This window comes from Epinephelus moara, chromosome 2 (assembly GCF_006386435.1).
Source record: "Epinephelus moara isolate mb chromosome 2, YSFRI_EMoa_1.0, whole genome shotgun sequence".
Lineage (NCBI taxonomy): Eukaryota > Metazoa > Chordata > Actinopteri > Perciformes > Serranidae > Epinephelus > Epinephelus moara.
In genome coordinates, this window is record NC_065507.1 from 14,819,378 (window position 1) to 14,846,062 (window position 26,685).

At 41.6% G+C, this 26,685-nt stretch overlaps 1 protein-coding gene across 1 annotated transcript; it reads right to left on the minus strand.

Moving 5' to 3' along the window:
• Positions 1 to 6: 6 nt before the first annotated feature.
• LOC126405614 (transmembrane protein 255B) lies at positions 7 to 26,506 on the minus strand. The gene is made up of 9 exons (XM_050069422.1): positions 26,376 to 26,506; positions 24,924 to 25,063; positions 24,213 to 24,275; positions 16,584 to 16,673; positions 12,625 to 12,705; positions 12,448 to 12,533; positions 12,112 to 12,271; positions 4,628 to 4,735; positions 7 to 1,053 (listed from the first exon to the last, which is right to left on the minus strand). The coding sequence occupies exons 1-9, from the start codon at positions 26,425 to 26,427 to the stop codon at positions 904 to 906; spliced, it is 930 nt and encodes a 309-aa protein (XP_049925379.1). The 5' UTR covers positions 26,428 to 26,506; the 3' UTR covers positions 7 to 903.
• Positions 26,507 to 26,685: the final 179 nt, after the last annotated feature.

Sequence of the window (26,685 nt, forward strand, 5' to 3'; positions counted from 1 at the left end):
AAAATATCCCCCGCACCATTACACCACCACCAGCCTGAACCGTTGATACAAGGCAGGATGGATCCATGCTTTTATGTTGTTTACACCAAATTCTGACCCTACCATCTGAATGTGGCAGCAGAAATCCAGACTCATCAGACCAGGCAACGTTTTTCCAATCTTCTATTGTCCAGTTTTGGTGAGCCTGTGTGAACAGTAGCCTCAGTTTCCTGTTGTTAGCTGACAGGAGTGGCACCTGGTGTGGTCTTCTGCTGCTGTAGCCCATCTGCTTCAAGGTTGGACGTGTTGTTGGTTCAGAGATGGTCTTCTGCAGACCTTGGTTGTAACCAGTGGTTATTTGAGTTACTGTCACCTTTCTATTGACCTTTGGCATCCATAAAGCATTTTCACCCAGAGAACTGCTGCTCACTGGATTGGGACCATCCTCTTTAAACCCTAGAGATGGTTTTGTGTGAAAATCCCCGTAGATCAGCAGTTTCTGAAATACTCAGACCAGCCCGTCTGGTACCAACAACCATGCCACGTTCAAAGTCACTTAAATCACCTTTCTTCCCCATTCTGATGCTCAGTTTGAACTTCAGCAGGTCGTCTTGATCATGTCTACATGCCTAAATGCATTGAGTTGCTGCCACGTGATTGGCTGATTAGCTCTTTGCGTTAACAAGCAGTTGAACAGGTGTACCTAATAAAGTAGTTGGTAAGTGTCTGTTATAATCTTTGCATACATTGAAATGTCCGCCTCTGGATTTTTATAAAACACAATCTGAATTTCTGTATAATATTCAGGCTGACATATATTTCCTGTAGTTGTTGTACATCCTCCCCTCCTCACAACAACGTAAACAAGAATAAAAAATGTTTATCCCTTTTTGCATTTGTTTTCTGGTCATTTTTTGCTGGTGTTCATGCCCGGATGCCGTGGACCCTGTAAGGCAGCAGGCTGGTCAGCGGGACGAAGGGAGGAGGGTTGGACTCGGTGTGAGGAGTCGATGATGAAGGAAAACTCTGTGAGGCAGCCGTCCCCTCTGCTGTAGGGAAATACATCGAGGCTCCCTGGATGAGCAGGACAAGACAAAGGAGACAAAGAAAGACGTTGAGCACAGACCTCAAATCATGCATCTTTTGTGTGAACTGAACACTGATTTGTACTAATTCAAAGGTAAAGTGTGATCTCTCAGTTGTCTAAAAAGCAAAGTTATAATGTAGTCGTGTCCATCTATCCATTTTTATCTGCTTATCTGGGGCCAGGTAGTGGGAGCAGCAGGCTGAGTAAGGTATTCCAGACGTCCCTCTCCTCAGCATTCCACCACCTCCTGGGAGATCATTCTCGGGCCAGATGAGATGTATTATCCTTCTGGGTCTACCCTGAGCTCCCTTCAGATGTCTGAGCTCCTCACCCTCTCTTTAAGGCTGAGCCCAGGCACCCTACAGAGGAAACTTTGGGCTGCTTTCCTCCAAAGTTCAATTTTACCCTCACTCATGAACAAGAGCCCGACATACTTGAGCTCATGTGCTTGTGGCAGTAACTCTTTCTCATCCCAGAGGGGATATCCACCACTTTCAGGCAGAGAACCACGGCCTCAGACTTGGAGGTGCTGACTCTCATCCCGGCCGCTTCACACTCAGCTGCAAACAGCCCCGGTGCATGCTAGCCAACAAAACCACATAAACTGTAAAGAGCTGAGACGCAATCCTGAGGTCTCCTAACAGGACACTCTCTTGTGCCGAGTTTGCAAACATGGACAGATGAATGGAAAAATCTATTTTGTATAAGCTACAACAGTTCATAAGCTTTTCACAAGCGTTCAACCACATCTTGCTGTTATTATCAAACTGCTGATTCAGATCACGGATAAACTTTTACAGTCTAACATCAGTACATCTCTACTGATGTGAATTCCACTAATCAGCCTTGTTGAGGATTATACAAGCAGGTTTAATGTTCTGATGAAAATACAGCATTCCTGGTGCTGAGCACATAGCTATACACATCAAGACTGAAATGCCACAACCAAATAAGGTGATCAGACGCATGTGGTTGAGTGTGGAGACCTCAACTGTCTTCTTCCCACTATTTCTGTTGGTGGAAAAATGCAGATGATTATCATTATTATTATTGTTTGTTTTCTCGAACAAAATCTGTGTCCTTGAGGGATAGTTCAGATTTTTTGAAGTGGGGTTGTATGACGTTCTTATCCTTAGTCATTGTATCACCTACAGTAGATGTCTCTTGACAAACCCACAGTTTGGAAAGGCAGGCTGGGGTCTGACACAGAAGCTGAGCGATGTACTGCTGTGGCTGCATTAGCAATAAAAAAGTCCCAACTAAATAATCCTTAACAGATTACGTGAATGCTATATTGAGAGTACTTTCACCACTTTACCTTTTCGTCAACACAGCTTCAGCTTCAGTACGGCAATTTTCCCAGGTTTTCATCCAGACTTTTGTCTGCGTTTAGGTTCAGGCAGCAAATGCACTTTAGTTAAGGTAAGGGAAAGATTGAAGAAGACTGTAATTTTGGCTTACTGAAAATGGGAGCTGCTGGTCTAACGTGCCCATGATAATTTAGTTTGTGTTATTGTGAGACTTTGTTGAATCCAAACTAACCACTTTAAATGCCAAAGTCACACAATATCACAAACAAACTGACTGACTGACAGTTCACACCAATGCAACTAGATGAGACAGTGTATCATCTCTATGCAACAACTCTCTGTACTTCTGTTCTGATTTGCAGCTTTTCAGTCTTATTCTGTGGCTGAATATAATTTGTAGCTTCTTAAAATATGAATGAGGATAGTGATAGTGAGATACTGGCTACAGCTGCATTTGTAGTAGTGATATGTTGTGTATTCATAATAAATATGACACAATAATACAAAAAAACCCAGTGCCAATTAATCAGTCAGTGAGAATGTGTGAGTGTGGGTGGGTACATGTATAAGCACATACAGCAAGCAGCAGCAGCAGCGACTCACCGTCTGACATCAACACACCGAGAGGACAGAAACAGAGGACTCGGCAGGGACAGAGCACCTGCCGCAGCAAGCAAACAAACCGTCCACGATCATTTTGACTTGACCAGCTGACTTCACTACAAGCCGACTGGCTGCTGAAAAAGGTGGCGTGCTTTACGCTTGAAAACCAGTTGCCAGCGATTTGATTAGCTGAGTTGCAGGTGACACCATCAGCCGGCCTGAGTCGAGCTCAGACGACCAGTTCACACCGCTGTTCACACCACTTTTCTTAAAAGCTATTTTGACTCATTGCGAATAATTGGTCTTAACTGGGCTTAAAGATCCAACAAACATGTTAAATGCATTTCCTACTTCATGAGACATCAAAAGTGTATATATCGTAGGCAACTGGACTTGCTTGCGTTTCTCAAAGTCACTCTGTTTAAGTGTATGCAGTTCAGTGCAGCCAGGAATGCACAGATTTATACTTTGGGGAAACAAAACATCCACTCCACAAGTGCATGGCACAGCGCAGGAGAGCCAGCTCCTCAGGTTAAGACTCAGCTGTCCATTTAAATCTACAGGAGAAGGGACACTCCTTTGAGGACAGTAATGTGCACATCTTGGCCAGGGAAGAAAGATGGTTTGAAAGAGGCATAAAATAAGCCATCTACGTCAAGCTGGAACGACCATCGTTAAACAGAGGAGGTGGCCTACGACACCACTAATCAACCACCCACAATGCAGTCTTGGGATCCCTCCCCAGATGACTTCACGTCCATTCACCCCTGGTCCCACCTTACCCTAACGACTCACATGGTGGCCAGGTGGACTAACGACTCACATGTGACCTTAACGACTCTGAAAGTAAGAGCTCACATATGACCCCTACGACTCTGCTAGGGTCCACACCCACATAGAATTTAAAGCCTGCAACTCTGTACCAGTCATTTAGAACTGATGAAGCTTCTAGGATGAGATGCGAAACGTCTTCCAGAAACGCAAGCAGGTCCAGTTGTTTATGATATAGCACTAATGATCGAAAGTGTATTTTTAAAGATGTAATCATTTGGCAACACATGTAGCGTGGTTATAGCTAATGTGGCTTGTGATTTGTCCCTTGTGCATATAATGGCAAAACATGAAAAACACATTTTTTAGTGAAGGGGAACTTTAATGCAAGTCACTCATAAATAGTATCAAAAAATAGGGCTTGATTTTAGGACACTGTTCTGGATTATAACTTTAATGCTTTAGGGCCTTCGCTGTCTGCATCAGATTGTGGTCTTCTTCTCCTCTTTATTACCCCACTGCCGCCTTTTACGGCACATTAATCGTCAAACTGAGTGTCGTGCTCACAGTCCTGTCGGCCAACACATGATCCTGCTCTTCAGATTTTACAATCCAGAACTGGTCATCAAAAGCTCTACAGACTACATCTGAAGAATAGCAGAGCTATGCTCCAATTTGAGGTGAGAATGCCATAAAGGATGTTTAATGTACGGATCTAGGGTGGAGATGGGGAGGATTGGACCGGTTGCGTGACTGTAAGATGGTTAGTCTCGTGGGCAGAGACAGAGAGATTAAAAATGAAGACAAATTAGACCACACACATAACTGCTGTATGAATGGTATCTATTGCTTGTGTGTGTGTTGAACGCATACTGACTGGGTGGAGCTGGTGAACTGTGTGTGTGTTGGCGTCCATCAGCAGAGGAGCTGTCGGGGAGGAAGATACTGCGCTCTCAGGGGGCTTGGTCGCAGGGCTCCTACTCCTCTGACACACACAAAGAGAAAAACACACACACACAATGTTCTGATGAGTACAATGTGCTCTGGTGGAATGTGCACACATGAAAAAAAATAAAACAGTCACATTCCACCATTAGAGATGAAATGATATAGATGATGAAGATGGTCCGATTATGATGCCTCTTAAATTAGAAGCACTCTGATGATGACATCGTCTGACAATCTGCACCACAGTCACAGACAGTCTGCGAGGTTTATCTTGGTTACATATCAAATGTCTCAGCTCCCAAATGAACATCAGGCAAATCTAAACTCTTCTAAATGTGATCCTTTAATTTGGATAACTGAGGACTGAACAGAGACGACTGTAATCTACAAAATCACTGCAGTCAGAGACACTTATGTCAGGGACCTTAGGATTGGTATTTTACTAAATTGAATCCATAATGACACTGTGGTGACAATTGATACATATAAAGTGCAGGACTGAGACGCCAGAATCCAAGGTTTTTGTCCAAATTTTTGATTGTGTGTAGGTTTGGGCACAGATGCACTTAAGGTAAGGGAAGATTGTGATTTATGTTAAATGTTAATAGAAAAGACAATAATGAAAAAAAGGAATGCTGTGAAAATGAAATACATTGTCAGTTAACATTGTGCTGAAATGTATTTGCGCCTTGCAAGGTTCGTTAACAAGTGACATTTCCCGAGTATGTTGAAAAATGATCTACTTCACATTATGTTTCCCTCAAAAAGTATTTGCACAAACACACATGAAACCACAATCACAGTTAAAGTTTGTATCCATCCTTAGTTACTCTCTACTTGCCACAAAAAGCCATAGTTTACAGTGATTTTAGAACTATAGCGCAGAAAATGTAGCACTTGAGATGGGACGGGTGCTGCCACCCCATAAAAAGAGCAGACAATGTTTTTTGGTACCAGAAAACTTTATAAGGGATGTTGACAAAGTAAGCCGACAGTCAGAGATAAGTGCAAGAAAGGTATAAAGGCATTTATAAACAGGAAGACGACTGAACCGAAGCAAAAGCCACATCCTTCCTTCCATTACTCCATTTTAAGATGTTTCTCAGCCTCAACTAACTGGAACCTTGTTGTGGAATAAAGAGACTCCAAACACAGGATTGGACATTTGAGGGTTTACTTGTGACAAAGCAAAAGAATTGGAACATCATGACAATTTATAGTGTCCGACAAACAAGCAGTCCCATTTCTAACTTTGTTTTGAACTAGACAGTGAACTAGACTGTGCTTTCACCCAGGACAACACTCCCTATTCAAAACACTGTCTTAGTCAAAGAGAACTCTTTTTCCATTTGCAGTGTAATATTTGGAGGTATGGCTCTGTTCTGCGGCCTCTCTGCCTTTCCTCAGGCCGACGCAGAAAGTATACCTATACAGTATATGGAAAGCCTGAGGTGGAGAGAGCACACCTCTCTGCCCTTCCTCGTGCCTATGTGAAAATCTTTAAGTCAGAGTTAGCCAACCTTCCTGCCCTTCCATGCGCCTACATGGAAAGCCTTAAGTCAGAATTAGCAAACCTCCCTGCCCTTCCATGTGCCTACATGCAAAGTGTCTTGCAGAGGAAGCAGCAACAGTAGGCAGGCCGGAGCAGTTTAAATAGGGCGCCCTGAATGAGATTAACCAATTGGTTGCATAGAAAGGAATCATGTGATCTATCAGCTGACTCCCTTCCATCAATCAGCTGCTCCATCAGTTGACTGGGCTGTTTGAGATCAGCTGATGTAGCTGGGATGTGAGCTGAGCTTGACATTGCGTCCTGCCTGAACTAACGCTGTGCTTAATTTATGTTGGGGAGCAGTGCATGATTAAAAGGGGGAAAAACAATGATTTCACCAGGAGGTTGGGTTGGTGGAGGAAGTCGAGGCAGTGAACGTTGTTGGCATGAGGGTGTCAGGACACACTGCACACTCATTGGACCTTAATAGTGAGGTGGTGAGCTGATAGTGAAGACTGAATGAACAGCAGAGACCAATCAGCTAATGCAAGCACATCTTCAGTGCTCAGCCTGAAGCAACACTGAGCTCCATCTGTTAAATGTGTTATGCTGAAACACTACACAAACGAGTCATCGACACATTACTCTGCATCCCAGCTGCTGACGCTTGGTTTCATCTACTTAATAACTCGCAGTAAATCAGTAAAATGTAATATAATCAAGCTGTGATGCAAGAAGTCTCAGAACAGAGTGAACAATAACTCAGATTCAGGGAGTTGTTTCATCAAATTTTCACATAGTATTAGGCACATTTGTCACTCGCTGCACACAGTTAGTGACGAGCACTCTTATTGCGTCACATAAATGATGCAGCACGTACTCATCCCTGCAGAAACCTTTGTTATATTTGGGCCTCAGTGTTGTTGGGTTGGTTGTATGGGTGGCCTGTCTATTCTGAGTGTTAATTCCCCCAAGGGACCAATTCTGATTCAGAAATCTAAAACTGTTAGAGGGTTCAAATCTATAAATTTCACAAACTGTTAGTTTCCCTGTCTTTTGTGTAATTTATTGCAGCCAGATATGGAGAGAGAACATGTGAAACATCTGCAATCTGTAAACATACCAGTGTAAATAAATCTAATCATCTCACAGGCATGTACAGATCTTACAGATCAGGAAACCTCCTGGACTCTGACATTAAAAATCTTACCCAGAAGAAACATCTTCTGTCGTACATCAGGATTTATGGACAGTATGTGAACACCATATGCAGAAAAAATGGGGTGTGGGAGACATAATGAGTGATGGATGATTTAAGAATTGAATCGTATTAAAATTTCAGAACATGAGGAGGAAAATCTGATTGCATCTCCACAGAGAGAACTACGACAGTTCAGGGAGTCCAATCTTTCAATCGCTGCAGATAATGTTATTTACAAAAAGAGCGGCAACCTGTGGCAGCACGGAGGGAAGAAAGACAGCATGTTGGAAGCTATGTGGTCTGTTCGCAATCATCTCATGCAGTGTTCAGGATCATTCAGGCCTGATCAGCTGAATCACTGGCAGCATAAAACGCAAGGAGCTTTCCACAGACAACAAAGATGTTGAATGTGAAGTGTTTTAAATCAGCGGGGTTGCTGGAGGAAGTTTTTAATGCAAGTCTAGGACAGGCCAAATCCATCTGTGGGTCTGCTGAAGCTGTTTTGGAGTTTGGTGTCAATCTGACTGGTTCTTGGCCAGACGAATCAAGCAGCCTACTTTGCTGCAACTAAAAATTAATTTCATTAACAACTGATGTGGAGAAGTTTTTCTCGATTATTAATTTGGTCTTTAAAATGGTCAAAAATAGTGGGGGCTGGAGCATCAACTGACATTGGCGGGGTACACCCTGGACAGGTCACCAGACTATCACAGGACTGACACATAGAGACAGACAACCATTCACACTCACATTCACACCTACGGACAATTTAGAGTCACCAATTAACCTGCATGTCTTTGGCCTGTGTGAGGAAGCCGGAGCATCCCGAGCAAACCCACGCTGAGAAACTGGAAACCAAGTTTTTTTGCATTATGCTTTAAAATGACATATGGTAAATCCATTTTGTCTTCTCTTTGTCCTCTGAACAACATCAATTAGATTTTACTTGTGACAAGCCACAACCAGGGACAGTGACCCTTGTCATAGCTACTGCTGTGTGTATTACCAGATACAATTTTAGCTGTCATAATTGAAGCTGTCATTTGACACCAAAGTCTTAGGGCTGCTGGGAAACTGCACCTACTTAGTGCAACAAAAAAGTTTGTCTTGAATGTGCCGGTACGATCGACAAATAAGAAAGGACGGCAAAGGAGATACCGCACACCGATGCAACTGGGCTGAGATCAATGCAAAAAATAGTAAATTTATTTATGACAAAGTGCAAAAAATAATAAAAGTAATAAAATAAAATAAAAGTAGAATGAAATAATTATCATTTGACATAAAACACCACACAGTATGTAGATGAGTGGAAACCTACAGAAGCATAATGCATTCACTTAAGAAAAAAAAGTCCTGTTTTTCTGAATTAACATTTCTCATAATTCTAACATAATAATCTCATTAATTAAAAAATCAGCAGAATTTCTGAATGCATCAGCGAATGCATTTTTCTTCCTTAGAAACCAAACTTCAATTGAGTTGTCACTCCTGTGATTAATGCCCTAATGTTCTTACAAATTGAAAACCTGCAAAGCATATTTACACATAGACATCAGCAGACTGTATCAAGTTTGATGGATAAAGTGTCTTTGACCTAGTGACAGATTTAAGAGTGGAAGCTGCAGGAGGTGGAGGGCAGGAATGCCTCTGATAAACCTCAGTGATGGACTGGGGATTAACATCCAGAGACAGTCCTGTTTCACCCTGCTGACCTTTCAGTGCTTTACACTATTCATTACTTTTCATGATCCACTTTGTCAACTTAAAAATCCTGTCTTTGACTATGTTAAAAAAAAAAAAAGGCGATCTACATCCGGTGGTGAAGCTCATGGTGATCAGGCACATGTAAAATAATATAAAGCTCCTCTAAATATAGAACAACGTATATTTAAAGGATGTGGTCTGGTTGAAAGGGATGGGGAAATAAAACAGTGCTGTAGAATTCGGGTTTTTGCCTCATTGCATGGAGAAGAAAGTCAGGAAGAGATGACATCATGCACTACGGGTGCAAGCACTGATTTCTCACTCTGCAGGTTATAATCAGAGGTTGACGATCATGTTTAGCACCAAACTAGAGGCTTTTAGAAATAATACAACAGATAAAAAGTGGCTTGCTTTTGCATTTTTATTGTGTTTATAAAGTTTTATGTCTGTCTCCTGCAAAGTTAATTCAATTTTTGTTGGGCAGTAAAGTTCGGAACTGAACTGGATACTCAAAGATGCTTTACAAAGAACAACAACAGCAATCAAAAAAAAAAAAAGAAGAAGAACATGGAATAATCCATAGGGAGGAAATAATGCGGAAAGGGCAAAGTACACTGATTTTAGAGGTTGTAGGCAGTTTCTAAAAGGTGTTTTGAGGCTTTTCTTGAACGTGGAGAGTGAGAAGGAGTCTCTGATGTCTTCTGTTAAATGTGTTATGTCTTATGTTTTCACTTAATGCAAGCACGACACTAAGTGAGAATGACTACAGGTCAGGAAGTTAAGACTTTAAACTGTGTTTGCAGGCTATCAGCTGTCACTGTCATGGCAGGCTTTGTGCAGCAGGTCATTTTTGTGGTACAGCTTGTTGGATATGATTTGCCATGTCATTTTGATTTGATCCACGGCTCAGAGAAAAAAAGAACGATCCTCCCTCATGTTCATATACAACTTATTTGAAACAGCAAATATGTTGCTGAGGGAAACGTAATGGAGAGCAAGTTATGTTTTTTTTTAACATAAGAGGGAATGCTGCTATGAACGTACCAGGCAAGCCACAAAAATATGATACCAAACGTTTGAGCAAAATGTTCGCTGACAATGTATTTCATTTGTTTTGTGCCAAAATTGGAAATCTTGCAATAACACTATCTGCCAGCAGTGACTATTATTATTATCATTATTATCATTTTTAATTACCTTTTTTTATTGACATTTAACCAAAAACACAATCTTTCTTTAACCTTAACCAAACTGCTTTTGTTGCATAAACCTGAACACAGACAGAGGTCTGGTCACGAATGCGGGATTCCGGTGTCTCGGTTTTGCACTTTATATGTCCGCAATCTACCTCTAGCACCTCCTCAAGCCTCCTTCAAGCGTGGTATATGAAAACGTCATGTTTCATTAAATCTATGACATGCTGTCTTTAAACATAATCCAGGCTGGGATTCGATGCCAACACAATGTTATTATGAACAGAGCTCAGTAACGTACAGACTGATTTTATAGGAGACAGAGTTGATTTGTTGGCTTTTCTTCATTCATTCTTCTCTTGCGTTCAGGCTAAACTGTGACCTCTGACCTGTCTCTCTCGTGCCTCGTGGTGCAAACGGCCTTTTCAGGCTAAACTGCAAAGTGAAAATTAAGCAGAAGAGCAAATATATTTGAACAGGCACAGATTCAGTCTTACTGCTTCTACTTAAGCTTGTTTCAGAGTGTATCTGTCTTCTAATGGGGCAGCTTTAAAGTTTAACCAAAGTTCGTGAAACTCAAAAACCTTGAAATTTTTTAAATTATTGCTAATAGTGTTTTAATATGAGAAGAAAATTGAAAGGAATACAAAAATCCTTTAAGGCTGCAACACAACAAACGAACATTAAAGAACTAGTGGCGATGAAGGCCGACTGTTGCGTTGCAGCGCATCACCTCTGTCTTGGCCAAAAAGTTGCACCTGAGCACCCTGTAAAGACGACAGCCAACGACCAACTAGCACATATGTTCTGTGGCTGCATAAGAGAGCATTCAAAAAGGGAAACCAGAAGATCGATGGATTTAAGGATGCTAGTTAGCCTGTTAGCATGTTAGCAACACAACCTGATGTTGAAAGAACAAAGGATATTTACCGTGTGCCGATAAACAATAATCCAAACCATAATGACCCACTATAATCTTACCTAACATAACACATTTGTTTTAAAGTTTGTAAGCTTACTTTATTGACCGTTTCTCTTCTCGTGCGCTGAGCTATGTGTGCCAACGGTGCAGGACACACCACAGAAACTAAGGTAACAGACACTCACTGATTGCCTGACATTGACCAATGGCTGACTGCGGCATGTGGGCCTTTAAACCCAGTTGAGACCGATGATTCGCGACAAGATGAAACCATTTTAGAACGTTGCAGAGAAAAGTTGCAGCGGTGTGAACTGGCCGGTCTGAGCTCAACTCAGGGTGTTGCATGCAACTCAGCTGGTCAAATCACAGATTGCTGGTATCAGAATGTAAAGCACGTCACATGTTTCAGCAGCCAACCGCTTGCTGCCGCAGGTGCTCCGTCTCCACCAAGCCTTCTCTTTCCGCCCTCGCAGTGGGCCGGAGTCGGACAGTGGGTCGCTGCTGCTACCCACTGTGTGTGCTTATGAATTTAAAGAATGTACAAATTATATTCAGCCACAGAATAAGACTGAAAAGCTGGAAATCAGAACAGAAGTACAGAGAGTTGTTGCATAGGGATGATACACCATCTCATCTAGTTGCATTGGTGTGAAGTGGCAGGTTTTTAGAACTTTGCAGAATGGTGCACTGCAAGTAGTTGCCTGTTTCAACTCGTCTCATTGCGAATTTGGTCTGAACTGGGCTTTCAATGAAATCCCCTTACAGCCTCAGAGCCTCTCAATAGGTTATTTTGCAGAGTTTTTGTTGCTGTTAATTGGGCCTAAATATACTAAATGTTCAATATCCACTCAGTTTACAGACCTTTACATATACAGATGTCCCAGTTTGTGTGTTTTACCAGGTCCTTGATGCTGCCCAGCACCGCTGTAGTGAGGATGCCTGTGAAGAAGGCCACGAGGTTCAGGCCGCTGAGGGTCCAAATCAAAATGTACAGAGTGAAAACTTCCTCACAGCTTCGTACTCCGACGTACTCATAGTAGTTGCTGAGGTAGCCTCCGCTGCAGAACAACATAACAGCTTGAATGATAATACGAAGACAAAGTTTGTGATTTTGGTGACAATTCTCGAGTAGTAATTTGGATATATTAGAAGATAATATGTTGGTTCAAACTGTGACGACATGGCAGTGGTAACAATACAGTGAGATAATAGTGTAGTAGTATCAATGTCTCACTTGGCGCAGTCGTAGAGGTCGCAGCAGTAGCAGGTCCCACTTCGCACTGTCATGCTACAAGACTCCTTGGGACTCCAACACGACACCTGAAAAAGGAAGCACAAGTTCATCTGCAAATACAACACAGACAAGTCTAGATGATATTGTCCCTGTAGACATCAGTACATCTTCACTCACAGAGGTGTAGAAGTTCTCATAGATGTAGCTGCCGCCGCTGCTGTAGTACTGGCACCTCTTTGCTTTCAGTGGACGCATGTCCTGGCAAATGTTAACACAGTATATGAATAATTCCAAACAACACCAGTCTATTTTTATCTGGGATAATAATGAGATATTAAAACAAAATATGTAGACATTTATTATACAAGATAATCCAGATGTCTGTGTGTACACAGCAACAAGAACACATTTGAATTGAAAGTGTTGAGTTTGGAGTCTGTGATCGATTTCCAAAACTCACTCCCACACCCACTTTGAGCACAAAAATATTTATAGCTCTTTTAAATCAGTAAAATAATGTTCTTGGCACTGGAAGCTTTTCTCTGGTAAAGATTCACAGTAACCATGGGTGGCCTTTTGGTTTTGATTTGCTTTATTGACAACATTTAAACACATTTTTATGAAATACAGGATATAAAGTACTGGACTTCACTTCCATCATTGTTCTGTTGTGCAAGGTGTGATTGGACCAACACTGATCCAATGCTGCTTGAAGTCTCTATCTGTACCATATGGTATAATAGGGAACACATACATGTGGAAAAGAGGATATGCGATCCTTATCTGGTTTTGAAGAAATGTATGAAGGGGGGGCATGTTGCACTTTCACCTCGCAGACATCCTAATTTACAACAATGTGATAAGAGAAAAATGCGACCTGCAGCACACTAAAACACAGTGACATGAGTTACAGTAACTCTGACAATTAATTCTTAAAGGTAGGTCTGCACTCATAACTCTATGTGGCTATAATTGCACTTTATGTATCATCTCCTTCTTCAGAGGAAAACACTGGTGCAGTTTAAATTTACAATAAATCAAAGTCACACTGTGTGTAATTCTGTTTTTAACTCTGCTTTCATTATAAATAATAGTCTCGCACACACATTGTGTAATTCTGTTGAAAGTACAAAAGGTTCAAGTTGGCAGTATTGTGCCAACATGCAAGATCTCCTTGTGGAGGTGTGCACTGATAGTTGTCTGATACACGTTGGGAAAATAAGGTGTTTGAGCCAACAAAATGTCATATTAGGAGCTCTGTGTGATTATTCATCTTTTGTAAAGAAAACAAACATTGGTTATTTCCATAACCGCTTACACTGTTGAGGGTCGTGGGGAGACTGGAGCCTACCCCAGCTGATAGGGGCGAGAGGCAGGGTACACCCTCGACAGGTCACCAGTCTATCACAGGGCTGACACATAGAGACAGACAACCATTCACAGTCATACTCACATGGCTGGATATGAAAACCCAGAGTTGACTGAACTAGCTGATAACCAGCTTCATGATACCGGTTATCCAAACGGACAATTTAGGGTTAGTCGAGCCAGATAGCCAAAAGTTATCCTGGGTGGGTTGAATTGGCTTCATAGTGCAGGCCTCTGATGTTACTGTGCAGTGTGTTCAGAGCTGACCTACGAAGAACCCGCCAATCAAAAGAAACAAACAGCAGCAAATGAGGCCAATAATCTCTTCCAATTGTAACCAAAGCTGGTACATGTAGTACAATAGTTTATTGGGAAATATGATTTCGTGCTGAGAGCTAAATGAGAGGATTGGCAACACTCACATGAAGCTCTAGCAAAAGTTCAGTCAGGAAGACAACACTTTTCATGCTCAGACTGTAAGTTTCTTTCTCACCCTGCCATTCACTCCTTGCACGTATGCTCACTCAGTATCTCTAGGTGTCATCGTCTGGGTAGGTCAGCTGATTCACAATCAACCAATAGCACAGGGCCACACCTTCTCTGTCAGCCTATCATCTTACTGCTCCTTATTTTAAACATGGTTCATTCTCTGCCATAGTCCTCTCTTGCTGCAGTCGTGCATGACCACCACCTCCCCATCAACAACTAGTCCTTACAGATTCATCAGCCTCACACGCCTCAGCACTCATCAGCCTCAGAGTCATCAGCCACCACCAGTGCCTGGACTCCGTGGGGGGAATTATCCTGCTGCTGCTCAGACGTCCCTCGATCACAAAATACCTCCCTCTGGTGTCCAAGCGCCAAATACTTCTGTTTGTCACAGTCTGCTTCTCTCCCTCACCTGCTCCTGGTAAATGTCCATTCACTTGCACCCTGCCCCCCACATCAAGACAACTCCACTCACCTCTGCACGCAGCTGCTTCACATCAGCACTCCATGCATATAAGCAGCTGCTGCCTTCCCCTCAGTGCCAGATTGTTCTTCGACTACATGCAAGACTTTCCAGCATTCACTCTTGGCTTGATTCCCCAGCACGGATCCTGCTTGTTCCTGAACTGCCTCCATCGTCTCTACCCTGGTAATCACCTCAGCCTTCTGTCTCCGACTCCGAGTCCTGCCTGCTCCCTTCAAGGTTCTCGTCTGCTCGGCTCCGTGGCTGCATGGTGGAACACCAATCCTGCTTCCCTCAGCTCTCATGGTTCAGCTCGCTACTTCAGTCTTCACTCCACTTGGCAGCCTGCTCTCGTCTCACTCACTCACTGCAGAGACTACAAGCAAGCTAAACCCAACGACCCCAGAACTGTTGTATCTTAGCGTGTGCATTAAATCTAACTACCAACTATCTGCCTGCCTCAGTGTGCTGCATTTGGGTTTGCATCCCACCCCTGACGCTTGAATCTTAATCAGCACAAATCATCTGTTAATCTGCACACTCATATTCTGTATTAAATATTATCTTTACTTCATTCTTCTGTCTCTAATGAAATATCTGCTAAAGCTACAGCCTGCAGTCGGTTAGCTTAGCTTAGCATAAAGACTGCAAACAGGGGAAAATGCTGGCCTGGCTCTTTTCAAAGGTAACAACACGCACTGATCACAACCTTCAAAACTCACTAATTAACAGGTTTGTTTAAAAAAAAAGAAGAGCAAAAACCACCTATTGTGTTTTTTATGGGGTTTACGTGCTGGGTTATTTCTTGCCAAGGCGCAGCGACTCCAGGAGTCTTCACTGGTGACTGAAATGTCAAACTAAACTAAGCACAAAAAGTAAGGAAAATTGTGTTTGGTAGATTATTTCTTGTAACAATGCCTCTTGGCAATAAATCTTATAACGTTGGAAAGCCTGTTTAATTCCCTTTTAAGATGTTTGGCATTGACAGAGAAGATTTGGCAAATTTGTCATGGGTGCAACCCACACACTCAGCTCTGCTGCTCATCCCACAAATGCATGTTCCTTACAATGTGGCACTATTTAAAAGGGAAATAAACAGGCTTTCCAATGGTATAAGATTTATTGCCAAGAAGCATTGTTACAACAAAGATCTACCAAACACAAATGTCCTTACTTTTTGTGCTTAGTTTATTTCTTTAAAAATGACAGTTAAAATATGTTTAATTAAAAGTAAACAAAACAAGACTCAAGTTTATCACTGATAGTGATGGTAAGAGTGTTACATCCATCTATAAAACTGGTTATTTCTCCCTGGATAAAAACAGTCTCCTCTGATTTGACTGAGCAGATCCAAACTGAATTTGTCTGTCTTTAATTTCGAGGTTGGAAACAGGAATGTAACTTTGCTTTTTTAACCTGCTGTAACTGTAATTCGTATTGAGCCGAAGACAACTGGACTTCTTCCCTCAACACTTGTACACTGAATGTGCTTATCGGGCCGCTCCAGTTTGTTTTCTCACAATAAGACTTTCACAACTGCTAATTTAGTGGTCAAAAAACCAAACCCAACAAAAAAGCTCAGCTGGCGAATGTTATAAAGCCCAAGCTGTAATTTGTGGGAACTCTTTTCATGGATAGAACTGTGTCAATATTGCCAACAGAGCGATGTTGGCACCCACTGTGGGCCAAGAGGCTCACAGTCAACCAACACGGTGGTTTGTTATTGTTTCACAGTCTACTATTACTGCTTTGTTTCATCATCCTGCACAATCACAACTGGTGTCACAGTATACGCATGCAACTGCAGGTAACTCACCATGTTAAAGACAATACAGACACCATCAATCACCAGGCACAGAAAAGAGGTGATGATCCCGAAGCTGAGGAATACAATCGCAGCCGTCAGCTGGAGGAGGAACAAAGAGAAAAGCATACATGAGAGAATTTCCATATAAAGATAACTAACTAGTGTTACTTGATTATAATGAGAGCACAATCTGAGAAGAATGCAGATTATAGCTGAGCACTTTTTTTTCTCTTTCCAACAGATAAAAGTTTTGCAAGCCAGACACAGCAGTAACTGTTTTGAAACCATACTTATAGTTTCATTTATTTGTCTGATCCTTGGTGTGAAGGTATTTGGTTTCTTCACAGGGAAGTTTGCTCAAAAAATAGCTTCAAAGGGTGTTTTCGCACCATATATCAACTCTTTAACTGAAGAAGATATTGCTTTAATGCAGCCTCTACTGGACTGTGATGTCAAATCTTGGTTGAGGTCTAATTTATTAAATCTTAATGAGTCCAAGACAGAGGTTATCCTGTTTGGATGCCACATGTCCCCACGCAACTCCACAGATTTCCTGGGCCCCCTGAACCCCAACATTCGTTCCTCTGTAAAGAGTCTCGGGGTGGTTTTTGATAGCCAATTCAAATTTGACATACAGATCAGTGCTGTTGTCAAAACTAGCTTTTTCCAGCTACGTCTTTTAGCCAAAACCAAGCCCTATTTCTCAGCTGCAGACTTTGAAAGGGTGATCCATGCCTTCAATAACCACCAGATTAGACTATTGTAACTCCCTTTATGTTGGCCTGGATCAGTCCTCCCTTAACCATCTACAGCTCGTCCAGAACGCTGCTGCTCGCCTCCTCACAGGCAAGAAAAAGTGCGACCACATCACGCCAGTTTTAGCCTCCCTCCACTGGTTCCCGGTCCGTTTTCGTATTGATTTTAAACTTCTTTTAATTGTTTTTAAAGCCCTCAACGGTCTGGCCCCTCTGTACCTCTCTGAGCTCCTTTTGCGCCACACCCCAACCAGAACCTTAAGGTCTTCGGACCAACTGCTGTTGGTGGTGCCAAAAACCAGACTAAAGTCTCGAGGTGACAGAGCCTCTGTAGCGGCTGCCCCCAGGCTCTGGAACAGCCTCCCCCTTCACATTCGATCTTCCCAGTCCCTAGAGACTTTTTTTTTTTAAATTGCTATTTTAAAGTTTGCACTGTTTTCTTATCACTGTTTTCTACATCTATTCTATTTTTATTATTGATGTTGTTTTAATTCTATACCCACCTATGTGCAGCACTTTGGTCGACTGATGTCGTTTTAAATGTGCTCTAGAAATAAATCCTGACTTGACTTGACTTTAATTTTCTTGTGTTTAAAGCTGTAGGAGGTAACTTTTATAAAAAAAAAAATCACTTTTTGTCATAGTTGCTCAAACAGTCACTGTATTCATATGGCACTAAACAAGACAGAAAATCTGTGAGAAAAAAAGTTCTCCTCTGCCCACTCCAATTGCTTCTAATGGTCTTACCACACGCAAACAAAATCAACCAATCAAAGCCGAGAAGTCTCTAAAGCAGCTATCAGTCATGACAATCCCTACTGTGCTGTGGTCAAACCATCAAACTATAGGCAGTGTTGATCAAATATGAATGTTACTGCATTACCTTTGTCTTGCCTCAAATGTTCTAAGAAACATATTTTAGTGTACTGTTTAGCTGTAAAACGAGAGTTTATTCCAGCTGGTGGGCGGTGTTTTGTTTCAGTTTGACTGTACCTAACATGGCAGCCAGATCACAAACTTTCTCATTTTACAGCTCAACAGTGCACTAAAATACACCGATCAGCCAAAACATTAAAACCACTGACAGGTGAAGTGAATAACATTGATCATCTTGTTACAATGTTCTGCTGGGAAACTTGAGGTCCTGCCACTTGACACACACTACCCATCCAAACACCACTGCGGACCAAGCAAAGTCCCTTATGACATCTCTCTCCAATGGCAGTAGCCCCCCCAGCAGGGCAATGTGTCATGCCACATGGCAAAAGCTGCTCAGGAATGGCCTGAAGAACATGACAAAGAGCTTAAGGCCTTGACCTGGCCTCCCAAAAATCTGACGGAGCATCCTTAGGACATACTGGTATGTCATCTCACATCCAACAGGACTTGAACGATCTGCCATGAAGACCCTGGTGCCAGACACCAAAGGACATCCCCAGACTTCCTGTGTCCATACCTTGACATGTCAGAGCTATGTCCAAGCCGTAGAGGCCCCACCACGGATGGGCAGTACATCTGGGGTACTGGCACGTCCCACATATGCTCAGTCATATGAGGAACTGGGGAATTTGGAAGACAGATCAATGCCTTGAGCTCTTTGTCCTGTTCCTTGGGTCATTCCTGAGCAGTTTTTGCGGTGTGGCATGGCGCATTGTCCTGCTGGGGGGCCACTGCCATCAGGGAGTGTTGTTGCCATGAGGGGCTTTGCTTGATCTGCAACGGTGTTTGGGTGAGTGGAGCACGTCAAGTAACATCCACATATATGCCAGGAACCAAGGTTTCCCAACAGAACACTGCACTGTGACAAAATAATCAATGTTATTCATGTCACCTGTCAGTGGTTTTAACATGTTGGCTGATCGGTGTATGTTCCTGAAAAGGCCTCCAGGCTATAAAAGCTGCCTCATGTTTTCACTCGCTCTCTCCCTTCCTGCAGCAGACATCCACCCTTCATCACTGCTTTTGATTTGGACCTTGAACATCTCCACAGCACACCTGACATACATCCATGCATGGCTTTCATTACTGACTTTGCTGACATACACATCCCATTGTTTATTTAAGTTAAGCTTAGTTGAATAAATTATGCTTGTTCTAACTAAATCTTTTGCATGGACTCCATGCTTGTCACAATCACCTCGTAACGTATAACATACACGTCAGCAGCAGTGGCTAAACAACAGCAATGGCATTAAAGGTGTCTTGTCCTCTGCTCAGATGGTAAGGAGCTCCTGGACCTCTTTGTTTCCCGATTTGCAGACATTTTCGGCTGCTATTCATCTTCTTTGAGTTACCCAGCTGCTACCAGCTACTTTTTAAATCTCCTGCGGTGAGTTGCACGCATAACATGTCACATTATACAAACATAGTTTCAGCTCTGTTACTACCTCCATTCCCGGATCAAAGGTGAGGTGACTCTGTCTACACATTCCGCGATCATACCTTAAATACAGAATGGTGAGGCGGTATAACGATCCGATATTCCCACCCTAGACAGACAGTGTAAAAGGGGTTACCATCTTGATTCATATTTGTTCAGTGCTGCCTCGTTTAACTGCAGTTCACGAGCAGCGACTGACAGCAGTGTTAGAGACTTCTCGGCTCTGATTGGTTGTTTTCGGTGCGCCACGGTACATTTTAGAAAATGCTTTTAGAGGCAATACGAGAAGGAGGGGGTACATTATTTCTTTCACAGGCTATCTGTCTTATGTTCTTCTTTCAGAATATAGCGACAGTTTCAGCGAATATGTTTCAAGTTATTTTCATAAAAGTCACCATCTGTAGCTTTAATGGTTGTGTTCCCCTAAAAAACTACAGGATGCAAACAAAGACATATTTAAATAATGATAATACTGACCATTTTTTTTATTACAATGTTATGAAAATGTATTAATCATAATTTTGCAGGGGCTTTCTACCTCTTCTGTGCCAGCTCTTGTTTACTTAGATTTCATGTATATGTGTGTATATGTATATTTAAGTGTACATATCGTATCTTTAATAATATAAATATAAATATTATAAATTTGCAAACAAGTAAATAAAACCTGCTGTCATAATCTGGAGTAGTGGTTATGTCATTGCTTAATTATTTGTCTGTGCCTATCTGCTGATGTGTCTGTGCTTTTATTTTTCTGTATGTTTTCTTTTAATGCCTTCGGCCTCCGTGGGACTGCAGATGAAAATGTGCCTGCATGGCTAAATATGGCACATTTACACAATGGACTCAAGTGCTCATGTTAATATGTTCATTGTTCTGTGTTGAATGAAATAACTTAGATATAAAACAAGATAAAGATTATAAAAATACCAGCATTTATGACCAATTTACTCCTGATATTTCAATTTATATATTTTTTTCTGTTGTGGCAAACTGCAGGTGAACTGTAGTTCAACATGAATGAGGAGAGAGTCCTACACATACGGGCTGCTGATCAGCCTCAGAGCAGAAATATGATAGCATTCTCTGTTTAAACTGTGAATTTTCCATATCATAACATTATTCCTTCCTACCTGCGAGTGAATAAACCAAGATATGTGTTAGCACTCTATAACATATGGCTGCTGACTGTGCTGAATATAAACATACTCCTTCATTCCTGCTCTTCATTAATCACACTCTCAATTCATCACATCCTGGGATTACACCCTCCGTGGAACGAACTGAATGTGAAAAATGAACATTCCACTATCAAACATTGTTTTGCACTGAATCGATTCCCTGTCTCCTCAGATATTTCAAGCTCTTATCACTGAAACTAATCTAACCAGTGAAATGGATAAAAACAGGACACCAAATCCAAGCACAACCAGCCCTATCCAAGAACTCCAACAATGGAAACACTGCCCGCAAACGCCCTTTTGTCCCTCTTGAAAAGCACAATCTGCTGTTTTTAACATTTCTGGCAGAACTTTTGGCTCGATAGTGGTGAAGGAGTCGTCCTCTGGGGGTTGAGAACAGCCACACCAGCCAGATCTGAGTACAAGTTGTTGATACAGTGCCCATAAAGACTAGAACTCTGATTATATTTCAGTTTAAAAGTTTAAACATTTGTCTTGAAACATCATCAAAGTTTAAACAGATTTAATGTGATTTTAGTTTCACAGTAATCAACAGTGTTGGCTGCACCTGTTATAATTTAAATATAATTTAGGTGTGTCCTCCTGAAGGAAGTGAATATATATGCAAAAATGTATTTTGTATTTCATACTTGAAATTAATGTAGTAGGTCTACACATCAGATCCATAAATATTTGACCCTGACATGACATCTGATACGTGAACAAATAGTTACAAATAACATGATTAGAGCAACCATGCGCCATTACTTCAGTGACATGTACTGTTCTTTGTTTAACAAATCAGATTACCTAAATTACAGATAACGTACTGTACACAGCCAAACATTATCACTGGCTATCATTAGCTAATGTCCTTTTGTTGCAATACGTCTTTAAAACCAAACACACAAACACTTGCTATATTGAATACCAGCTGTTAGATTATTGACATGTGATAGCAAGAATAGATCATTTAATGGAGCTAATGTTGCTGGTAAAGCTGATCCGTTCTCACAACACACACGAGCAGTTCACTGCGAGCTACGAGCGTTTGATTCTGCATAGAAGTGCAGACAAACTAAAAGTTGGGGATAGTTTAACTTTTGGCGACCAGAGGATACCCACAGCCAATCAGTCCTGTGACTCCTGTGACATGAACACACTTCCGGGCTTGATGCTTGGTGTGTTTTTGGGGTAAATGCATTTTGAAACAATTATAACTTGACTTCAAAACAGCAAGCTTCTCATTTCCAGCCAGGGACCAATCAGTTTTATCAGCTGAAATGACAACTGTGGCTGCCAGATTGCAGGTAACGACTGTAGCTAATGTAACCTCCCTACGCTGGCTGAAGACTCTATGTGGGCCTGACTATTGTTTCAGGCTGACTCATTCTAAAACAACAACCCTGTAAGAGTTTCATAATCTGACCTTAACGTCTATTTGTGATATTGTGTTACACAACTGAAGCTGAAGATGTCCCGGACAAAAAGCCAGCATCAGATCAACAGTTGTATTTTCAAACAGTAGGTCTGTGTTTCACTTTGAATGTCACAAGAAACTGATGTGATGCTATCTCAGATAACGTTGGCTGGGGTTGCTGGAGAGTGAACTCTGCTTGCCAGATGTCGGCATTGTACTTTTCTGCAAACCATGGATAGGTTACATTTGTACGTTTCTTACATATCATATCAACTAGGGGTGGGCAATATGGCCCTAAAATGATATCACGTTATTTCAGGGTACTTTTGCGATATGACAAATTAGTAAAAAAAACAATGTTATCATTAATTTAAGAACATAGAATTGCAACAACTGGTTTGCATTACCAAAGATTTATGACCAAATGACTTGAGGACACCGACTCCTGTGGGCGCACAGTGAGAGAGGAGCTGCTGAATGAGTTCCCTCTGAGCGGTAACTCGCTAAAAGAGTCCGAGAAGTCCAGGGCTGTTCATTAAATACTCAGGACGCCACAGTTTATTCCACACTACTGAAGCTGCTCCTCTTTTTGGAACCACCGCGGAGTCTGTAATAATTTCGCTTTCAGCCATGTTTGCTGTTGCCATGGGTAACAGTATGACGTCAATATGTCAACAAGTCGAAATATCACGAGTATTACGATATGAATTGTTCATATGGTATTAAAAATGACACCGGTATTATCGTGAACGAGATGATATGGCACACCCCTACTATCAATGTTTCTAAAGTGACGTAGTTCAGATTACATGTGCAGGAACTGACTTTCTCATCCGAAGGTGAAGGTGATGGTGGATGATGTGACACCTGAGCGAGACAGCTGCCGGGCAGCAGACCTCTGTTCTAGACTGGTGACATTCTCTGCCATGTTTGTGGCAACCAAACCAGGTATTTTAAGCCAAAACATGATGTTTCCTCTGCCTAACAAAGTGGATTTGTGCCCAAACCTAACCACACATTAGCCACAGCATCATAGCATCAAGAATTCAAATGTAAAGTCTGCCCATATGAAACATACTGTAACATATCTGTGGTTTGCAGAAACGAACAATGCCGACATTTAATCCAGTGACTGGGTTGTAGAAACTTTCCAAAATCCAGTAAAGAGCAGAACATAGCCACTAATGTGCTTTTTTGATGTAACCCCCCAAAAATAATGAGATAAGAAACATTTGGCTATTCAGTGCACTAATAAGCTAACTTATAATAGCAGCTTACGCTACAGCAGACAAACACATGGGTCAGTCTGTTTGTTACACTTTAATGCTCGTGTTTCTGATTTGTTTTTGACAAAGAAACCACCCTCCAACCTCTTTAAATGCAGATAATCTTTCTTACTGAAGCCATATGCACACTGTTCCAACATGCGGACTGTGTCCAAAATCACTCTCTATTTACCGCACAACCGTGCACTACATTTACTGGCAGCTGATATTTTCTTCTGAGTGTCTGAATTCTTTTAGTGTGAAATTCAAACACTATCAGTCAATTGGGACTTTACTTCCCGTGTTACTGTCTGTCCATTGAGTGCCAACCAGGAATAATATCGCGGTCTCCCACAAATCTCTGCAGAGCTTAAATGAAAGTTGAGACATGAGATGAGAGGAGATAAAAAGGCGGGTTGCATCCTCCCTAATGATATATTTTAGACGTCCTCTGTGTCATGGTGGGTGGCCACATGATGTCTGCTACGTGTTACAGAGCAGCACTGCTGGTCACCATCCTAACGCACAAAGTCTTGGCCAAAACATACTGTCTTTTGGCAGGTCAGGGCTGGGTGTGTGTAGGGAAAACACAAGGGAGAATTATGACAGAGGATGTAGGTGTGTGAGGTGAATATACCAGCTGCTTGCGGTTCTCTTCCAGGCAGAGTCCCAGAAGTCCCAGGAAGGATCCAAGGGTCAGCTGTTAAGAACATACCATAATGATCACAGTGATTGTTATGTAGAAAAGAAATATGGTTCAGTTTCTTAAGAGCTGTGACAAATTTGTTATGATTTGGTTCTTTTTCAAGGGAAGAGCTCAGCAAGATGTTAGCACTGAACAGAAAATAGCTCTTGTGGTAGCCTCTGATTTTAAAAACATACAGTGTGTTTTATCACACATGCTGGAGCAAAGGGTGGCCGAATGGTTACATGAATGACTCAATCACAGCATGGCCGCGATCTCCTCACAGAGAGTTTCTAGAGACTGACTCTGGTGGGTACAGTTTAGGAGAAGTTGGACATCCAGGCTGTGATGTTCTTCCAGCTTCAGAAACTTGAACGTCAGCCACTGTTGGAAGTGCTCATGTGGATTTCCTGCTGATGCAAAGAGCTGTCATCGACTTCACAGCCTACTTGAGATGATTTCCGTTTGGAAGACCACAACAGGCGAAGCAAAACGTTTGGCACCGCAGCTTCAATTTCATAACTTATATTACATGGTCTGGTGTGCTTTAAGACGCCAGCTGTTTTACTGGTAGAGAAAAGTTTAAAGCCAATCTGTCATCTCGCCATATCTCACTAAATAAATCATGGCTGGGAATCATAAAGAGACACATGAAAAACTTACAATAACTCCGGAGATGTAACCAGTAACATTCAGGCTCTCTGTGCGGGTCGTCGTGTAGACTCCAAGCACCACCAGCAGCAGAGACAGACTGAGCATGCCCAGTACAAGCCACAGAGCTCTCCTGACCCTCCTCGTCGTCTCTGCCACCCAGAGAAGAGATAAACATGTCATACTGTATGGCACGGTGCAGGACAAACAAGACACAATGAACTACACTTGGCAGCTGCCTATCTGCATATTTCTGGTTTAAGGTTGACAAAGGAAACCTAATCTAATTTGATTTAATTTAATTTAGGTTAATTTAATTTTAAAAACAAAGATCCAAATCCTGTGTCTCCGTCTCGTTCAGCTCAAATGTCATGGATGTTAACAAATCAGCATATTGAAGCGAAGTAAAGGAATTAATTCTCATGTAACTAACAAACAAACTTCAACCACACTGCTCTATGTCGAGGAAATCTGCACACGTACTCTAGTAATACTGTAAAAGATAAATTATTATTAAGTTTCAATAGCACAAATACAAACTGTAATGAAAGCAGTGCAACCCTGTGAACTCCAATCATGACTCATTACGCTGCACACCATAGAAACCTTTTATTGTGAAATTATTGAGCACTGTGAGAGGCACGCAGGAAATAAATTACACAAGAAATGATAACAGTGAGCTTTTATAATAAAAAGTACGTGCCTCATACCATGAATCACACCTGGTTGCTTCCACTGTAAAATCTGTCACGTGTCTCTTTAATCATTTTTGCTATTAGTTTACGAATTTAAAAGAAATTCTTAAGGAAAGGTAACACCACAGTGCAGAATCACTCAGTTACAAGTAAAAATCATGCACCTAAATCTTTATTTATATTGCACCTTTCGTACAAACATGCAGCTCAAAGTGCTTCACGTGACAAAACTGGAATGACAGACAAGAAGACAATAAAATATTGAAAAAGCAAAGCAACCAAAACAGAACAAACTAACAAAAAAGATGATTAAAACGAACGAAAAAAGAATAAAAAGAGAGTAAATGAATAAATACAATAGAATAAAAATGATCAAGTCGACGAAGTAAGCCAAGCCTCAGTCACTTAAGTAACTAAATACACTTTATTAAAAGTAGTCCAATACAAAAAGGCTCATTCCAGAAAATAATTAAGATAACTGATGTATTAGTGTGTAAATATCACTAATGTTGCAGGTCATTATGCTAAGGGTAACTTCAGCTACTTTATCTACTGTTGGGGAGCCTAATCTATAACAATGTATATCATAATTTAGTATTTAATTTGTATTTTGTGTCAATAATCTAAACGTAAAGTTCAAAGCTGTCACATAAATGTGGTGGAGTAGAGGTGTAATGTTAAATGGAAACAGGTAAAACAGTTTCAATGCAGCTGCCCCTGTGTGTCTCATGTCATGTCACCTGATGACATGAATGACCTGGTGACTTACCTGTTGCGTGGCTCTTTGGCGCTGGTTTGGCTCCCTGCATCCTCGCAGTCATGATAGATCCACTCTCAGGTCTGTTCAGGTTTCACTTCAAGTTTACAAACAGGCTCTCAAAGCGTTGTGAGTCCTGAGAAGCCCTGGCATCCACTGTGTGCATGTACTTCACTGCAGCTCTGTGCGTAACGCTCCGGCCTCTGCTGCCTTCAAGGACAGTCGGAAATGCGCACAACAACCGCTGTCAAGCATATCCTTAGGCTACAATTCATGTGCAATAACAAGCGCTGTTTTCAAATAATCACCTAAACATTTGACC

Bases quoted from the DNA above. Each gene is read 5' to 3' on its own strand.
- LOC126405614 (XM_050069422.1), bottom strand. From the start codon at position 26,427: ATGACTGCGAGGATGCAGGGAGCCAAACCAGCGCCAAAGAGCCACGCA. The intron at 12,706-16,583 runs GTGAGTTACCTG...AACATTTGCCAG, and splicing joins TCTGTATTGTCTTTAACATG to GACATGCGTCCACTGAAAGC. The intron at 4,736-12,111 runs GTAAAACACACA...TGTGTGTGTCAG, and splicing joins TGGGCAGCATCAAGGACCTG to AGGAGTAGGAGCCCTGCGAC.